The sequence below is a fragment of the Halyomorpha halys genome, unplaced genomic scaffold, assembly GCF_000696795.3.
Source record: "Halyomorpha halys isolate HHAL.00 unplaced genomic scaffold, Hhal_1.1 Scaffold542.1, whole genome shotgun sequence".
NCBI lineage: Eukaryota > Metazoa > Arthropoda > Insecta > Hemiptera > Pentatomidae > Halyomorpha > Halyomorpha halys.
Window position 1 is genome coordinate 298,876 of NW_027105041.1, and position 20,831 is coordinate 319,706.

Here is a 20,831-nt window from a genome sequence, read left to right on the forward strand (position 1 = left end):
CAAAAATAAAAGTAAAAAAAGGGGTGGCCACAACCAAATGATTTTGCAAAATTATATATCCCCATTTCAAATTTAGAGTTACCAAACACATAATTTTGGAGTAAAAAATTTACCCATAATGAGTTATTATTATTTATCGAATAAGTTCTTACTCTCTAAACTCATATTAAAAGCAAGTAATATCTATCTTATATTCACAAAAATGTTACTGTCTATCAAATTTGATTTTTTCTTACAACTTCTACAGCTATTTTTTTAATATACGTGTGCACAAATAATGTATTTTTTAATACATTTGTTAACAGTTGCTTGGGCTAATATAAAATGAATATATTTTGTAAAAGTGTGATGAATTTCGGGGGCCGTAAAAATGTTCAAGGCTGTTCTAAAAAGGCATCAGTGACTTAATTCATTAATACTTTCTTTTTTTTTGTGATTACCATTGATTCAGGAGCCCAAGAGGAGAAAAGAGCTTGTTTTGCCCATTTTGTTTTCCATTTTGGCACCGTTCCCGAACGACCCATTCCATAAATAGTTGAGACTACGACCCAAACTATATCTTATCTGGCTCAAGGCTTCCGCATCCTTCCAATGATGTAGGTGGTGTACCCTCTCAGAAGTTGGAGTGTATGTAAACATTCCTATCGCTGTTAGGTTGTTTGATAGTCCCATGTCTGTGATTTTGATTAAAATTTTTCAATGAAGTGATAGATCATAAATGTTCCCAGAAAAAAGGTCCCAGTGCGCTCGGTTCGGAACGTTGTGGGTTCGAATCCCACCTTAATATTTATTTTTCTGCGGTTCCAAAAAATGAATCTTGACACTCCCACCTTAGTTAGTACGCGGCGGCATCTCTGGTAGCAGCCAGGGGTTGGCAAAAAGGACCACTAAGCCCACTTGCCGGGCTTGTTCCCCCACCAAATACACACCATACTAATCCGTCAGACAATCAGACTAGAAACTTTTCGGTTTCCCATATCCAATCGAACTTTACAATAATTCGTTTTTTAATCATCTTCTTTTTGTTTCCCCGTTTCTAGATGATTTAAACTGAATTAGGTTAAATTAGTTGAAAAAATTGAATCTTTTGTTTAAAAAGTAGTCCTTTGTATAATTAATTATTTTTATAAATAGTTTCATTCATTCTCCGACCGATGACAATGATGAAGAGATAAAATGCGAATTTTATGATATATTGGAGGAGATTTACGATAAATTACCGCTAAACTGTATGAAAATATTATTAAGAGATGCAAATGCAAAGATTGGAAGAAAAGAAGTATATTATCCAACGATCGGTAAAGAAAGTTTAAAGGCATGTAGAACGATTTTTCGAAGTGGCAACTTGAAATTAATGTAAAATAGAGTATAGCTAATATTATGTTTGTACTTTTAGCCATATCTTAGTTGTTTGTATCTTTTTTAGCCCTGCAAAATGGGGCGAAATGTTGGCTCACAAGATCTTCCTTTGATACATCTTGAAATAAAATTGTTAATGCTTTATCTGTTGAGATCTAAAGAATCAAGTTCTAAAATAATAAGCTAACTAGTTATTCCTCTCGGCATCATTTACTAATTACGGCTCCTCAGGTTGGTATTATGTGAGTGTTCAGTCTAGAGAGAAGATAATTATATCATCACCTGCTATTATATAAATTATTAATGTTACTGTTTTTTTTTTTGTGCTTTCTAATTTCTTACTTCTCATATTCAAGTACTTCGTCTCAGTTATTTATCTCACAAGACCGGCTTTAGTTTATTATTTTTTTTGGCTAGTTTAAAGTAATTAAATATATATATTATATTTGTTAATATGTTGATTTCTTGAAATCAGATCTCAGATCATTTCTATCTGTCATATTATTATTTGACTGTACGTAATTAATTTGAGAAAAATGGTTAGTGGTCAACAAGGGTGCAGAGAAAAGCCATTTATAAGTAACCAACGTTTCGTCCCAATTAGCAGGGCTTCATAAGTGGTTAATGAGAATGATATACAAAACTTTTACAATGTTTGTATCTTGCTAAATTTTTTTTTTTTTAATTATTTATTTATTGTAATTTACAACTGTACAAAATAATACAATAAGTAAATATGTAGTATGTTTCATATACACTTGAAAATCTTGGGAAGGAACCACCCATTGGTGGTACTTCAAACATTAATTTAAACTAGAAGGTCTCGTGGCCATCTTCTTTTCAGACGCCTCGGAGGATTATCAGGGATTGTTAAGGATGAAAGATTAAGAATTAATGGGTTAGGATGGTTAAGGAGTTTGGAATAAACAGACGCATATCTGGTTTGGGTCAAATCTGCAACGAATGGGATGTTAAGGTCTTTATGAATGAGTTTATTTGTGACGTAATAAGGAGCATCAAGGATTTTACGTAGGATTTTGGATTGTAACGATTGGATGCGGGAAGAATTTGATGGTTTGGTGGAGCCCCAGAGCTCAATTCCATATGTCCAAATTGGTCTGATTATTGTAGTGAATACTAATTTTTTGTAGTGAATGGGAAGTTTAGAGCTTTTGTCAAGTAAGTGTTGTAGCAATCGGAATCTACGAGCAGTTTCTTGTCGTTTCAGTCTTGTCAAGATGGAGTCCTAAGTATCGAATCTTGCTAAAATTTAGCTCTGCAAAGTAATGCGAAACATTAGTTACTAATAAATAGTTTTTCTGCTATTTGTGTACCTTTCCTGTCCATCTTCCCTTTTTTTTTTCCACAAGTATAGGTATACAATTCGTAGCATCGTTTTACGAACTGATATACTAAAGTTAAGAAATCAAGTGTATGATCAAAATAACGTTTGTTATCTTGATATGCTCCGCCTTACTTATTTATATACGGCAGTACCCAATAATTTTATTGAATCTTTAAAAATGAATTCGATGAAGTAGCAGACAATTAATACACTTAATACACAATAAAAAAAAAAAAAAAAAGCAGTAAATAATTTCTCATGTTTTGTACTTTTATCATTCGTTAGAAGGAAAAATCAAGAAATGCGTAATACTTATTTATTTATTATTTAATGTTGCATGACATGCTGATTAATTCATCTGCAATCTTCCCTGGAAGGAATGAAACTGTGATTTTTAAATAAGTGAATTTTTTATGGGTTTATATAAGATTACTCTATTACTTAGACACAGTCCTTAGATTAATAGAGCGCATCTGAATACGCTACGTCTATTTCTGACCATTACATTATATGATGGTTTTAATTTACATTTTCTACTTATGAAGGGACAATACTTCCTGGTACAAAATATTGAATTCGAGTTGTCGATGGCAATACACGTTTTGATGCTCCCTCCTCCCCCTCCCCCTCCCCTGAGTTCTAATAACCAAGTCTGGCAAAATAGTCTATGTGAGTGTGAATAGCCTAGTATAAAACTTAATTACATATGTAGGACATGTGTTTATGCCTAGGATGTTACCTTTATGTTACGTTATCACCTTTTTTTCGTTAAAATCGACCAACCACTGTTATCTCTTTAGAGAATCGATTTTAAACTTCTTTAATATTTTCTCAAAAACAGCTCAAACATTTTATTAAACTCGGTTAATGAATGTTCAATTGAGTGGAATTTAATACTGGATACGTATGATTGTCATATGTGAAATAGTCCAACAGGATTTAAACAAAGAATGTTTCATGAAAGGAATATGGTCCGGGTGCGGTCAAGAAAAACTCAAATAGTAGAAATATACTAATTTAATGAGCCAACGTTTCGCCCCACGTTGCAGGGCTTCTTCAGGGCTATTTTGACGGCAGTCAAAACTAAGAATGTTTCAATGTGAAACATGTGGGTTGGCGAACTCTGGGTTTTAGGCCCTAAAGACCCAACGAACAACAAAGATTGTTTAAAAAAAAAAATCCTTTATAAGTAACTCTAATCTTACCTATTTGGAATGAATAACTAGTTTAGCAATAATAAACCTTGTATAAAGGAGTTCAAATCGGAAGAAACCGAGACCATTCGATCTTTCCCATTTGTACAAGACTTCGTTATTTTTTGTTAAACTATTGTATTCTTGCCGGGAACAAAGTTAGTATTCGTTATCTTAATCTCGAGAAACCTTAAAATACGAATTTTTATAGTAAGTGAAAGTTTTGTTTACCGTTCACATTTTTGTGCAAGAGCTTCAAGAGCGTTTAGCCCAATAATATATGGTTTTTACTTGTCTCGTGATATATCGCACCTTTTGATCTACTTTTTAAATCCTTCTTGTGTATTTAGTTTTCTATTATATATTTTATATTCAATTACAATTAAAATATTTTTTTTCTTTCGCAGGGTAGAGATGGTCCCTGAAGCCTCTGCGCAGGAGTGCGCTTCGGCAGCTGCGCAGGAGATCTTGATATCATCCCCTGGCAGTAGTAAAGCCAGGCAGAAGAAGTTCCACCGCCATTTCAAGACAGTACCACCCGATGAGAAAGTTCTTAACTGTTAGTATTTATATGGGTTTTGGGTTATTTAGTTGATCGTTTTAAAAATGTATATTTTATACCATTTCGAAATAGTAGTGGATAGTATTGACGAGTTCCAAGGAGTAATATGTGACTTTGGTTCCAAATCTTAAAAAAATCCGCGCAGTAGTCTCTGGGAAAAGCCATGGACGTCGAACGGCGTACTCCTTTTATGAAGCATGTTGCAGGAGTGAGGATTTTGCTCTTATTAGGTCTTTTGGTCTAGATGATGATATTTTAGATTTTAGTGAAATGGTATCATATATCATAATTACTCAAAAAACTTCTTACTTTACTTACAAAAAACTGAATACTTTTCATTCTTAATAAGGTGTGGGGAATATAGTTGAATGAAAATATGACTCTGTAATTAACAAAAGCACAGAGATTCTCCTGCACGAATACGTTTTGATAACTTCGAAAAAGTTGACCACATAACTTGTGACAGGCTTAAGGAGATAGGTATGGGGGATATTGACTAGTTATAATTTCTATGTTTTATAATATATATGCTTTTGATGATTATTATAGGGACCTCTAATTAACATGTATTGTAGAGGTATGATGATTATTATAGAGACCTTTAATTAATAGATAATGTAGAGGTATGATAATTACTAAAGGGACACCTAATTAATATTTATTAAAAAGATATGGTAATGATTATAGAGACTTCTAATTGATAGATATTGTAGAGATATGATCATTATTATAGAAGCATCTAATTAATAGGTACTGTAGATTCATGATAATTATTATGGGATCATCTAATTAATGGGTACTGTTGGTGTATGATAATTATTATAGGATCCTCTAATGAATAGGTACTGTAGATGTATGATAATTATTATAGGATCCTCTAATTAGATGTATGATAATTATTATAGGATCCTCTAATTATTAGGTACTGTAGATGTATGATAATTATTATAGGATCCTCTAATTAATCGGTATCGTAGGTGTATGATAATTATTATAGGATCCTCTAATTAATACGTACTGTAGATGCATGATAATTATTATAGGGAATTCCAATAAGATAATGTTGAGGACTCGTAAATGCATCAGATTTGAGAAATCCGGGAAATTCCACAATGACGGATTCCCTCTGAAAGCCCTGGGACATTATATAACCTATAATTTAGAAATAACTCATGTTTATATAACTAATGAGACAAAAAAAGGTTATCATTGTTTGTGCTAATAGAAATCCTAGTATTTTTTTAATTTATTACATAACTAGTGGCTCAACGTTTCACCAATTTATGCATCATGAAAATAGAAAAAGATACGATCACATAAATACTGACATATAAGCACATCTTACATCAAGAGTTCAAAAAAATTACCAATGCAGTGGTATATGCACTCTAAGGTTTTCATTTTCTGTTCTGACGAAAATTTCACTGGTTAGTTATTTACTGATAATTATCAGATTTACAAAACCTTTGGAATCTTCTAAGAACAGGCTATTATATAGTTATGACACATATCCACCTTAAACATCGATATAAAAAGATACAGGCTTGCAGTTTGTAACATAAAAACTCTAAAATTCATATTTTATTTACTGATCTTGACAATTATTTGTAGGAGCTATTAAAAGTCACTGAATTTCCTCCGTAAAAAACTTACGAATACACTGCGATTTAGTTTTAATGTTTCCCGATCATGTAACGGCTCATTTTTATCGTTGAATAAATTACGTTTTCACCTTTTTTTAATTTATTTTACTTAAAGTTTGAATCAAGATAATAAGTGAAACAGAGAATTCTTTGTTAGCTAACTCTCGACACATTTTCAACAGGATACCATCAAGATTTCTAAATTACATCTTTCTAAGGATTTCCTTACTTACACACCTATAGCTGTGTACACAGTATATACAACCTTTAACATAGTTTCCGTTTTAGAAACTATTCTTTACGCCTTCCTTACCTAAGAAAGCAATATGTCCTAAGAAATTATTATAAATAAAAGTAGCTTTTAAAAAAATTTATTTTTTTTGGAAAGTTAATGGTGTATAATACAAAGTAGGCCCATTAAGGTGTTCCTTAGGAACGCTCTTAAATTCGGCCCTTACTAATATTTAATCTTTTTCCAACTGTCTTGGAAGTAAATAACTAAGACATCAGATTTCCACTCCACCTTTTCGGAGTTTCTTTTTTAAAAAAACCTATGTGCATTACAAGAACTGTAATCATAAACCAATTGAACACTTTGATAATAGAGATAAATAAGGTAAATTAAGATGCACTTCGATTTTTCTAATACATTTCCGTAAAAGATAACTATAGAGCATTAACTTGTAAATGAGTGTGTAAAAACTCCAATATAAGAGAATGAGTCATTAAAGTCTACAGCTCCTTCGAAACTGTTATTCTTATTCAGTTTGACTCACGACTAACTTCCTGCTTGAATCCCGGCTGCCTGAGGTTACGTATAGAGCCCCGCTCATCTTGGCGGCCGAATTCTAACTGTTCTGGTCTGTTGGCGCATTTAGAAAGTGTTGAGGAGTGATTCTTCTTATATGAAAAAATTACATAAAAAGTGTTTGGTTTTGTTTCAAACTTTTGATTCCGACGCTTTGTTTGATATCAATTGGTCTCTATCAACTCACCTATTCGATATGTGTTTGTTTGTAACCTAATTTTATCTTTTCAGGAACTAAATTTCCTCAGATATAATTTAATAATTTTACGTCATTTTTACTGATCTTTTTGCTATAATTTACTACATGACGACAACCTATTCCGTTGTCTCTTACTAAGGATATTCTTAACTATAGATTTTTTTTTAAGATTTATTAATTATGTATCGATGTTATGTGGTTTATATCTAACTAAAGCGCTATAGATATATTTCTGTTACATGCATCCTTGGTTATGTTATACAATATTTGACCTTAACAATTTCCGTATACCATGCCATTTTGTCTTCAACTATACCTTCCTTTCTACCCTAGAACTCCTTGTTTGAGATCTACTCAGTTTATCTGAGAAATAACGGACGTTTAGGAAACTGTATCTACTGCAGTAAACTGTTCCTACATACCATTTGTTTTTGATATTAAAATTCACAAAAACATTTCCCCTTCTATCATACCGATTGTACCTATTAATTCAGTTAGATAAAAACTCGATAAGCTTTGTTGTGAATCTAGCTTCTGATCCTTTAATTTGTACAGAGCGCATGAGGATCTTCTGAAAGTTTTTTTTTTGTGAGATTATTAAGTTCTTAAATAATTGATCATTATCATTGAGATAACAAAAAGTTATAACGTCAATTTTTAAAAATATTTATTAGTTCTCGAAGCTCGTATGAATATGTACTTTGGTAATCAGTGCCCCAGCTATTTAAAAACTCTATATGTTGCCTCGGATTTATTGAAGTCAAACTTCTTTACCGACGTTCTGCACTCAAGAAAACAAAAATTATATTGATATAAATTGATTTCCTGACCCGAGAAAAAATGAAACGGAAGATGTGAGGGGGAGCGCTGGATGGGTTTTATTTTATTTTTATTTACAGAAGAGCAGAATTGGTATTCCTTACTCTCTTTTACAGTAAGGTTTTTTTTTTACTCTCCTGACGTTTACTGAATTGTAGTAATTTCATTTTCACCTCCTGTAGAATTATAATTGGATCGAAAGAATTTCATGGGACCTAACAGCCCAGGGACTTCTTCAGTCAGGTATCCTGACCACAGGGTCACCAACTTATATAACTGCTCGTCTAGAAAAAGAATTTCATTATCATTTATTTAGTCTCCTCTAGGAACATAACGGTTCGTGTATTGGATGGGGTATAAGGAAACATAATGCATAAAATTAATTCCCACAATAACGGTGTTCGATTTTTTTGTTTTGTTTTTGACATTGTAAAAGTCTGGAAACATCTAAACGTTTAAAAGATATTTTTCTTTTAATTTTTTTTTTTTTACTTTCATCGTGAAGTTTCTTTTTCAAAATCATAAAAAGAAAATCTTGGCCATGAGCTTAAAGAAAATTTCATGCTGAAAATGATTATCTGTTTTAAAAATATATAACGAAATTGTTACTGTAAAACTGAAGGCCTAACACAGTATTCAAAATCTATAAAGCCATCGTACGATAAAAAATAATAAAATAATTTTATAGTAATACAAATTTACAAAAATTTGGGACCTCTCTACGTTCAATTGTTCACGAGCTACAGTTTCTAAAACCCATTTTTTTTTCCAAATGACGAGAAATCTTTTTGTAGATTACTTGAAATATAAAAATCTCGATGAAATATTTGTTTTACCAAAATAAAAATTAATTTGTAACTGAAAATATTTTGAAATAAAAATTGTCTTGTGGGAACCCGCGGGCCTGAACAATTTTAGATATGAAAATTGGAAATAGGTTGATTATATGATGAAATTCTTTCGATCTAATTATAATTCTACAGGAGGTGAAAATGAAATTACTACAATTCAGTAAACATACGAGACTGAAAAAAAAAAAAAACTTACCGAAAAAGAGAGCAAGGAATGCCAACTAATCAGATTTAAAAATAATACAAAAAAATTAAAAAGATTTATTAAGAATAAATTAGATTATGATTAAATTGTACGCATCATTTTTGATTGATTTATTTTATATAAAATACATTAATTTCATATAGTTTTAAAAATACTTAAATACCACTTCTTTAGCCACTTATAGACAATTTCTATGATATTTGGAACATCACATTTTGTCTAATATTGATAATATTCCATTAAAAAGAAAAAAAAATTGTGGAAGTCTTGGGTCTGGCCGACAAAAGTGAAACTTCTGGAGATGAAATAATGTATTAAAATTTTATTAATAATGGTCATGCGTTCTCTCTTATAGCTCAAGGTCAATAATAATTAACAATAATCACCCAAAGCCTGAACCTTTCATACATTATCACACTTTTGGTATTAGTAATATAAACACCCCTGACCCTTCATGGATTGTAGCGGTACAGATTTAATTTAATTTTAATACTGACTAAATACATAGCAAATCTATTTTTTAAATAAGTATTTTTTAATATCTTTTTGCAAAACTGCGGAAATAGCCGAATTTCACAATGTTTTTGTTCACAAAAATGGTCCTAGATTTATTTATAACAGATTGTGCTAGAGGGTTGGTTTATGGCCCATTTTAAGGCATTAAAAAATATTTCTTAAGAAACTTAGCAAAGGCTCTACGCAGCTTCCCACGCGATCGGATGGTTGGGCATTGCCAGCACACCATTGCCAGCCGAAACAGGCGACTAGTATGAGATTTCCAAGGAGGTCCAAGAGAGAGTCGCTGAAGGTTTCTAGCTACTGTTATCCTCTCAATTCTGTAGAACGGAATTCCAATTTGTAAAAATGCGATACATATGAAACCATGCAGGAGACAGATGGTTTCCGTTTATCGCAGAGTTTTATTAAGGACAGCAAGTGCGTTTAATACTGTTTCCTATGAAGGGCGTGCGTGATTGCCAGAATGCCTCTACTTGAACTTTTTGTTGAAGAAAGAAGTAGGCATTATAGACGTCGTTCTCGCGTTTTGAGATAAGAGCGGGAAATAACTATTACTCAGTGGCAACAGCGTTGGGTGGCATACTATTCCGGAACATATTGATACCCGCTGTTGGTTTGTGTTATCGTCGCCGACGTGTGACGTAGATTTTTATCGCACCCTGTTGCCTGGACACAGATGCTTCAGAGCCTATCAGTAACGCTTCAAATTGTACAACATCGCAGAATGCCCTGCAATTGAGGAAACAGTGGAGTATGTATTCTTTGCTTGCTTGCACTTCGAAGGGGAAAGAGGCAAATTGGAGAGATCGTGTGGACTGAACATCACACCAGAAAACTTGGTGAACCATATGCTGCGCTTGGACAAATATTGGGCAGTGGTGAAGGAATTCGCCACTGTTATCCTTAAGAGGTTAAGAGCTGAAGAGAAGGCTAGAAGGGACTGGTATGGAAGGGACAATAACCGACTTATGACTGACTAAAATCCCATGTGTAGAAGATAAGCATAATGCGGCACATAGGCATTTCCCTCCATGAAGTAGTAATGTTTAACGGCGGTCCCGTGGAGAGGAAAGAACGGGTGTAGGGAGGTGGTTATTTTGGGTAGAAATCTCACACACGGATAGGTGTCTTGAATCCGTGGCTTCTGAAGATTTCCACCGACCCCCGTATAAAGGGGAAACAAATTTTTCCCGATAATTGGTTATTTGGACTCAGAGGACTTCAAAACTCATATTTCCGTCGAAAACTCGAATTCGAAATTTCGCAGGATCGCTATACTCTTCCTTACCATATATTCCTTATACAGGTAAGTGAAAGTAATAGGTAAGTATTATTTTAAAATTTCAAGGGTCAGTAACGAACCCTATAAACTTTTTAAAAATTTGAAATTTTATGATAGATTTTTTTTCTTAACCCTAGAACAAAATAAGAGGGTACTCCGTACAAAATTTTAATGTTAGTTTTTAACGACCACCCTCTTGCTGGTATTATCAGGACGTTGCTACAGCCCTGAAGTAACAAAGCTCAACCAAGAAAAACATTAAAGAGGATCTCACTTTTAATTTACTGGGATCAAAAGTTTTCATATATAATACACTACTTTTGCAGTAATATATAATACCTTATATTTAAACAACTATTTTTAAATTCGACCTGTTTGTCGTATATTCATCTTAAAATAACTTGAAAAACAGGGGAGGAAGGGAGGGAGAGAGAATTTACTACTTTTTGGAACTAGCACTCACAATTGATGATGCACTTAAGAACTCTTAGCCGCGATAATAATTAAATCCTATTCATAGAGTATTGTTTACGATTGGTGATTCAAGGCTGCGAAGACCCTTGTGTCTTACACAATCTCTCATTATGTTTTTATTTTTTCTTAAATATATAATTTACTAAATGGCGGAATTAACAGTTCAATTTAATAAATGATAGGAACAATTTGAATCAATTATAATTTAAATAGAATAAATTTAGGTGTAATCGCTCAAGTGATTTCTAAGGCGAGTTTTTAAATGTCTATATTTCAAGGTGAGTAACTTTCTTGTTCTTTTATAATATTTATTTTATTTATTTATTGATATTTACAACTGTATAAAAAAATACAGCCAGTAAATTTGATCATAATGAAATAATGATATGATACAGGATGTAGAGAAACTACCCAGTAGTAGAACTCTAAAAGCAGTTTACAATATAAGGTCACGAGGCCATCTTCTTTTCAGGCGCCTCGAGGATTGCCAGGAATGGAAGAGGAAGCAAGGTTAGAAACGAGTGGGTTTGGGTGGTTAGGGAGTTTATTATGGAAGGAATAATATCGGGCTCGGGCTCTTTTATAATACGAAATCATTAGAGCTACTTAAATTTCTTTATGTAAATATTTAATTCAATCAGTAATTTTTATTTTTAAAAAATCGTACCCTGTTCTTAAGACATTGAAACAAAGGAAATTGTGGTGTGAATCTACTTTACAAAATTCTTTTCTTTTTTCTACCTATACCTGAATCGTTGACAATTTTTTATTCTTTCCAGTTAATTCCGGACGTTATTCGATAGTTATTGCTTTGTTTTTTCTTGTGTCTATTAACATAACTCCAGGATGATCTTTGTACATAAGTGTGACAAGTACTTCTGTGTGACAAAGAATTATTTTTTATTAAAAATTATATCATTTTATTATTTTTGTTTATTTAATTATTATTACTTATCGGATAGTGGTAAAGCACTGTGCTACTAACTCCGAGGCCCCGAGTTCGAATCCGGCTGTGGCAGATAATTGTTTTCTGTTTCATTGTAGCCGTAAGTCAGCCCGGTGTGTTCGGAAGCCCTTCGGGGTCCACCCAGCCTCATAAAGTGCGTAGTCTTAATTGGGCTAAATCTGTCAAGCATGATTCTGACCATATCCCCTCCTTGCATAACCGTCGGTATGATAACAGTACTTCTTTACCAATTTTCCTTCATGGTTAGGGATATTAATTTTAATATCGTTTTATAAGATTTTTTTTTGTTTTTCTAAGGGCTAGTCTCACTTACATAATAATTTATCGTAGTGTGGTTGTAAATATAATGATATATTGCATTTTTCACAGCTCATTACTGAGTTCTTAAAGACATATAATGAAATATATGTTTTTTCCGGTCAATTAAATAGAAGAGAAAATGAACATATATTTCACGTTTTTAACTAATTAAAGGGTAATCTGGATGTTTCCAAAAATTATTTTCGAACGATTGACTCTTTTACAAGTTGGATCCACTTGCCGACAGTTGTGGGATAGTTTGAAAACAATTAACTGTAATGTTGCTGAAAGGGATGTAACCCAATTAAAGAAAAACATGCGATGCCGAACCTGTACGTCCTCATCGAAGAAAGTGACTTCATTGGCGTACCAGATAATAGTATGGATGAAAATATAGCCGCAATTCTAGCGGAGGTAGGAAAAATCGCTTAAGATTTACAAGACCTCAAACTTTCAATGAACCAACTGGCAGAATTATTGTTCGAGAACGCCGAATTCTCAAGAATACAGAGGAAAGAAATAGAAAACAGGACGAAATCATCAAAAAGCTGGTATTAGAAAATAATAGTCTGAAAACCAGTATGATTTTGTCATAAGACATTAAATAATTTTTAATTAATATTTTTTTCTAAACAATGAAAACGTGAATGAATAGACCAGTAACAAGGCAGAGGAGTAGTAAGAAAGAAATGGAAGTAGACTTTATGATTTTATTGAAGTAAGCCAATTTCAAAGCCATCTAAACAATAGATACTGCAGTCATTCTCAAAAAAGGTTGTTCATCTAATTTAATTTATTTTATTTGACCATAAATTTTTTTTAATCACTTTCTCCTTTTGTTTTACTTTATATATTAAAATCTTTTGTTAAATATAATTTAAAATTAATTTTGTTAATTTATACAATAATTATAAATTCCGTCTCTCACAATCCATTAATGTATTTTAACGTCAACCAGTCCAAATGCAATCAGTACATCTGAGGGTAACATTTAGGCTAATATTAAATTACTGAGATCATCTAAGTCAAATTGTTACTTTTTGAACGAAGGTCAACTCGTACTATGTTCATTACTGATTTGCCTAAATTAGAGTTTTTCTTCTGTATATTTCTTTCAAAATAATTAGTGTGAACCTGGAAATTAATCTTTTTTGAAACGAACTTACTGTGATTTACTGTATAATGTCTTATGTGACAACCTCCTTTCGTTCATTGATGAAATTAGAAAAAATAATTATGTATCGAAAAATTATTGATTTTATCTGTTTTATTCATATTTCTGAGAAATATTTTTATATTTCAGATTACTCCTGTGCCCTAGTAGCTGACATCTTACTTCAGGGCCACTTGTACATTACGCGGAACTACTTTGCTTTTTATTCCAACGTATTCGGTTATGTCACCAAGGTAAGTTGAAATATACTTACTAAAAATAATAGCAATAATTATAAGCTACCATTGCTTTCAGTATTTCTCCACCAAATCTGGTTATATCATGCTGCATAAATTCTTTAATTAAGATTTGATATTGACTTGAAAACGTTATTAAATTGTTACAAAATTTAAATAATTTCAAGTTTTGATCAATTTATGTCCGAAAGGCTTGTCCTAACAAAAGTTAAAAACAAGAACAAACCAGAGATGCTGACAATTAAATTAAGTTGATCTAAGTAAAATGATGGTTGCTTGACTAAATGTTGGTTGATATCTTGTGATTCTTCAATATTGGTTTTATGTGGCAAGTTGCATTTTAACCTATAGGGGAAAAAAAGTCTACCAAGTACATGGATCAATAGAACTTCCTCACTATTTCTTTTTCCTAGATCCTTATTTAATTTTCTTAAAATTGTATTTCCTTTAAATTACCCTTTTCCTGCAAATTTCCATTGGGTTCATAATTACCTGTATTTCAAGGTTAAATTCAAAATCAAGTGTTTAAGAGAATGAAATCTACAGAGGGTGCCATTTTGAAATATAGCTTTATCCAGGAAACCACTTCATCCAATGGGTGAGTGAAAGTAGTAGATAAAATTTATACTTGACCATTTTTATAATTCCCAACTTTGAATCTAAAACTTTTGATTAAACTTAACATTTGTAATTTATATAAAATATATATCACAAATCAGAACTAAATCTCTTCTGGATAAACTTCTTATCAGTAACAATATAGAAAAAAATTCTTATCACTCACTTGTATATGATCCTTTCTGTTTCATAGAAATTTCAATATAATATCATCTTAGTTGGCATTAATAATTTAAGTATTAATATTAACCATAAAACATAATTGTTTTGACAATTTTATAAGTATCATTTATGGATAATTGATTTGTTAATTTAACCTCCTCTGATAATAGTGAAAAAGAAGAAAGATTTCTATAATAGGAAAGGTATTTATTACACAGGTTATTCATTTTCAAAAAGTTTTTGAATTTTTGATTGCATCAGTTATATTCATTAAAACACACCCTTGCAGTTTCACTTGATGAAAGAACTTTTAAACAGATAGAACTTTCCATAAAAACAAAGGATCGATAAGTTATTAATCGAATACAATGAATTAAAACTAAACCCTATTTAAAACGAACAAAGTTGTGAATATTAGATCAACTGAATATCCTTATTTTTTTTTATTTTACCCAAAACTCAAATAATTATTTTATATTACTATTATTAAATTTTGCACCTATTCATTAAATTATATATCAAGTGGGAGTGTTTATATATATTTTCCGGTTACTAATTTCTTAACAGATAAATCCATAGTCTAAGGTATAGTTACATTGGACAGTTTATCACTCAGAAGGGTTTTTAATATTTTTAAAAATAAATGTGTCTTTTGATATTTACCTAGAACCAGTTTTACAGAATTACTATAACCTAATCTGTTTTCATAAATACTTTATGCTCTCATGTTTTAAAAAACATTTATTTTTCTCAGTTATTTTTTTCCACTGTGAATCAATCAAGATTATCAATGTAATGCCACTTACATAAGTGAAGCCATGTTTCAACGTTAACCTGATACAATAAGCTATATTTATCTGTCCTGCTTATTGTATGCACTTCTACTTTTAGTGAATGTGGACAAGGAGGGATTGAGGCAGTCCCAGAAATTAGAAAATAATAATGTTGATTGTTTTTCATATAGTATATTTTTTGCATATTATGTGGTTCATCTTTGCACATGTACAAGAAATATATTTTGTATAGTTCGAACTGTTTTTAAGAAATAATAGTAATGAAGGGAATTATGTAAAAAAAACAACTGATAGCTTCTTTTTAAAATCTTGAACTATTTTCTAAAAACTTTTGGTGTTTAAAATTGGTGATGTGATAAAAAATATCTTCTTACAATTTTTTTTTATATCAAATTCAAAATTTTTTGAAATGAGAATAAAAACTCTTTTTCTTTGTAAGAATGTTATTGAAAGAATGGGGAAAATTTCAATCAACTAATAAAATTAGATTATATTCATTTTTGTTTTATTAATACTTTACAAGAAATATTAATATTTCATGTGTTGATATTCGGACTACACTTCATATTTCATATTCTGTAATTCAGTAGGTTGTAGGAGAAGTTTCTATCTTTATTTATCATCTATATTTTGATTTCAGCTTCTCATACCGACATCAACAGTGCTAAAAGTCACAAAAGAAAAAACAGCATACATAATACCAAATGCGGTAGGTATTACTACTGAGGATGACAAGCATGTCTTTGGCTCTCTTCTTTCTAGGGACAGTACATACAAGCTCATGGTGCAAGTGTGGAATGCTGCTCTTGCTCCGACCCCATGCAACACGCTCCCAAAATCAGATGTATGTTACATAATAAATGCTATGTTATTTATTAGTTATATATTTTTTATTAGTTAATTTTGTTTGAATTAATAACTCCTTTCTGTTATATACAATGATGTATTTCAGTTATAATTTTGTGTTTGATGTAAGTTTAGATTTAAGACCATTGTGATTGAATATGAAATCATTAAGGAAGATTTTTTTTATTATTTTTTTTAATTATAGTCAAAGTTCTATTTGTCTATTTAGAGGTTTCTGCCGAAAAATTACAATTTTTCAACATTGGTACACATATATTAAATATACATGCTAATTGCAATTACAGTTATAATTTTTAAAATCAAAGAAAAAAATAATCAAAGCCATTAGGTGATCAATTTTATGTTAGAAGTCAATTAATAAGCATTTGAGTGCAATTTTTTTATAAACAAGATAAATACAATACTATAGGTGCTAATGATATGATATACTTATTGAGTTTTATATAACAAGATATGATTTTTTTTTTTTCTTACATCCTTAATTTTAAAAATATTGAATTTTTACTTAATTGTGATTAATGCATTTCAATTGTGATTAAGTAATTTTGTTTAATGCAGATAAAATGTTTTCTTATTTTAATTTAAAATTCCTGAAAAAAAAAAAATTAATGCATAGATTTTCTATTTCACTATTTTTCATATTGTAGTTCTGGTTGGGAAAAAAAAATATATATGATTAGAAACAGTTTAATATAACTACAGTTTTTATTATTGGAGAAGTTTGTCGGGGGGTGCGGTCAGTAAAGAACAACATAAATAAACAAAACCATATTTATTTATTTTATGCCAACGTTTCGACCTGAGTTTCAGGTCTTCATCAGGGGTTGTGGCGTAGCAGTTTTTATTAATTTTTCTAAAGTTTTGTTCAATTAAAAACTAGTCAGTTTATTTGAGATCCAGATAACTGATTTAAGAATTCATAGGCAATATATATATAGTTGACCGTATAACTTAAAATATGAAGAAGATGGTCAGGATTGCAGTCAAAAAAGAACAAATAGTTTTTAACCATTTAATCTCCAACGTTTTGCCCTACTTTGCAGGGCTTCAGCAGGATTGTTCAAAAGCGATAGGTTAAACAGACATCTATGTTTGCTTTAACTGCAGAACAGCCCTAATTAAGACCTGCAAAGTTGGGCGAAACTTCGGACATTAAATAGTTAAAAACTATTTGTTGTTTTCTTACCGCAACTCTGACCGTCTTCTTCATATTATATATACTATAGGTTTGGTGGTATATCCAGAATCATTTGCTTATAACTAAAGAATATTTTTTCAATCTTTGAAGTTTCATTCATTGCCTCTTCATTTTTAAATGTTAAATAAAGCATTCATTTAAAATACACATCTCTGAAATTAAATATTTTGTTTATTGTAAACCCTAATGTTATGATACTATAATTATTAAGTTTATAGTATTAAATAATACTATATTCTTACATCATTAAGCATATACTATATTCTTACATTATTAAGCATTTGCTATGATTATGTTCTATAGGTTAATTTTATTTCACATAATTTAAATAATATTACAAAATATATTTATATTACCAGTGTATTGAAGAAAGGTTAAAAGAAGAGCTAGAGGAACCAATAATACCTGACGAGGAGTCCAGTCTCTCTGGGAGTGAGTCGAACTTAGAATCTAAGTTAACTAGTACCACTGTAGACACTCCAGGAAAGGGGAACACACAGAAAATGGGTACATTTAATTTTTTTTTTTGTTTTGTTTTATTTTGTTTGAATGTAAATATTGAAAATAACGAGTTCAGCTGAAGACAAATGATTCTTAGGATACATAAATTTAGTATAATATAGTATACATAACAGACTATTGAAAATCAAAATATTCATAAGTTAGAATATCCTAGACTGAATTGGTTTTTCATTAGGTATCCTGGCATAAAAATATTTCTATTGATCATTGTGACATAATCTCATTAACCAAAATCATTCTATTTCATTGCAACAAATTGAGATTAAGTATATATTGTATGCATTTTAATTAGTTAAAGAATATTACAAATACCATTAAAGATTCTGTAGATTCATGTTGCTTTTATGTCTAATTGTTAAGAGCAACAATTTTCAAAATTATTTTTGGGGATTGTTTAAGCATTAAATAATTAAATAGTCATAAATGTTAAGGATATACAAAACCATATTTTAACTTGATTGAATTATTTGAAAATACACCCTCTTTAAAAAAATACGAGACACTTTTTTAAGAAAGTCGGCAATGTAGTTCCAAATTCAAATGTCAGTCTTATTTAAAGTTGCATACAAAGAAATAAATTAAAGTTTAATAATAGATTAGTTACTAAAGTATAAATTGATCAGTATTGATATTAATTTAGAGACTAATAAGTCTCTCCAAAAACAAATGTGCCAATAAGTAGCCGATGATGGCGTAAGAATGTTTTTAAGAATTTTTATGACCTCATGGATATTTATTACCAATTGCTCATTACCATGGCTTTAGAATGTTTCATCAGACCTAAGGGGTCATATATTAGGTTTTCATTAATGAGGTTACTAATTAATGATTTTCATCCTTGGAGAGATTCCAGTTTTTCGAGTTGCTAGAAATTTTATCATTTATTGGATTTTATATCAGGTTTTCTAGGATACCATTAGATATTAGTTATCATGAACCTGTGTTGTAAATTACTGATAAATAAAATTGTGACAGTTGTATCTAATTCATCTTTTTTATGTTGTTTTGTAAATACAAAATATATTTTTTTTTTCTCAAACACCAGAATAATATTGTATTTTAAAAATAAAATGAACATATTTTGCCCATCTTAATGTTCCTTAAAGAAACTTGTAGACATTTTTCTTAATAAAACCTTGTAAATATGATTAATGATATTTAGGAAAGTAAGCTCACTATCATAAACACTAAACCATTCAGATTTCTGATTGAGTAATCTTTCATACCATCAATAATGATTATTACCAATGCTACATGACCAACCATGGTGATGAATTTTATAATATGTGGTAAATTATACCAATATCCAATACATACTTTGTAACTAATCTTAAACTATCAATTCCAAAACCATTTTTTTTTTTTTACTCATATCACATTCATGATCTACAATTTATTTACTTGATGTGTTTATATTGTAATAATCACAAGTATTTAATCATTAAATCTAAATATATCCTTAAATAATAAATGTAATTATATCGCACATCAAGATGAAAGGAAGACCCCCTAAATTAATATCTAGGAAACCACAAGTAATGTTCTCCACTTTCTTAAAAATCTTATAGTGACTTTTTCGGTTTTTTTGGAAATGTTTGACCTCTACTCTCTATAACTCAAGTTTAACATTATCTAATCCTCTTCTTTTTTTTTTTTTAATTAAAAGAGGCAGAATTTAAAATTTTCCTGAAATTTGCTGTGATTGAAGTTTGACTTTGGTAGGCTATTGGTAATTTAATATGGAAGATAAATTGAAACTTTATCATTAAATATGTCATACTATTCCCCTCTACATAAACAAAATGGAAATAATTAATTGGTTAATTTTATAATTAATAAATTTAAAAGTCCCAATATAGATACATACATTTGTCTTGTGTTTAGATTGAACGAGCAATCAGAGCAACAATAAGAAAACCTATTCCCTCTAAATTTTAGACTAGTAATTGCAAATTAGTCAAAATTTCTCTGAGTTATGCATTTGTTGCTGTAAAGTCAAGGATGTTGAAGAAAAACAAAATACACTCATATTAAATGAACAATAAAATTGAAATTTCTTATCAAGAGATTTTAGAAACTAAAGCCAAGTTTTTTCTATCATTCTTAACAAATTGTTCCAATTTACATGAGGTATATAAAATAGAGTGGGATTGATCCTTACTTACCTCTTTTTTCAGAATCTCTCTTTCCCGACGAACAGTTTAATGGTAAGACCTTATCTTAAACCTTAGTCAATTCAAAATATTGTGTATCGTTAATACTTAATCTGTAACTCTGTATAGTAACAGCTTATCGTAAAAAAAAAAAAAAAAAAAATATGGAAAACAGTTCCAACTTTGCTGAATTATCTTCAGTTGCTTTAATAACTGCCAACTCTGGGTATTATCAAAATCAGAGGAGAAAATAATGCCTAACACGTACAAAATCAACATGTGCCCAACTTTTTTTATGGTGGGCCATTTAAAGGGAAGTTATTTATCTGGTTTTCCACCACAGATCAGTACTATAAGGTGACAGCATATTCCTTATCGAAATTCCTGAATCCTAGCCTAAATTATTTTTGTGGTAATAATCTGTTTGATGTTAAAAACTCCTAAGAATTGAAAACCAAATTGAATAACTTAATTTAACATTAAATCCCTTTTCACAAATACACCTCTTAAACTGGAATGCATATCTGACAATTGGGTCAAATTTGAACTATATACCCCCAATAATATAGTAGGAAAATATT

General features: G+C 30.5%; 1 protein-coding gene across 10 annotated transcripts in view; it reads left to right on the forward strand.

Annotated features, from left to right (window-relative positions):
• Positions 1–20,831, forward strand: part of LOC106684090 (protein Aster-B) — a 251,168-nt gene that overhangs the window by 221,014 nt on the left and 9,323 nt on the right. For 9 of the 10 annotated variants that reach the window (XM_067048154.1, XM_067048160.1, XM_067048169.1 and 6 more), the window contains 4 exons: positions 4,305–4,456; positions 13,830–13,933; positions 16,151–16,354; positions 17,935–18,082. In XM_067048154.1, coding sequence (XP_066904255.1) covers positions 4,305–4,456; positions 13,830–13,933; positions 16,151–16,354; positions 17,935–18,082 — 608 coding nt within the window. The remainder of the gene's footprint in view (positions 1–4,304; positions 4,457–13,829; positions 13,934–16,150; positions 16,355–17,934; positions 18,083–20,831) is intronic. The other variant, XM_067048156.1, reaches the window with a different exon arrangement.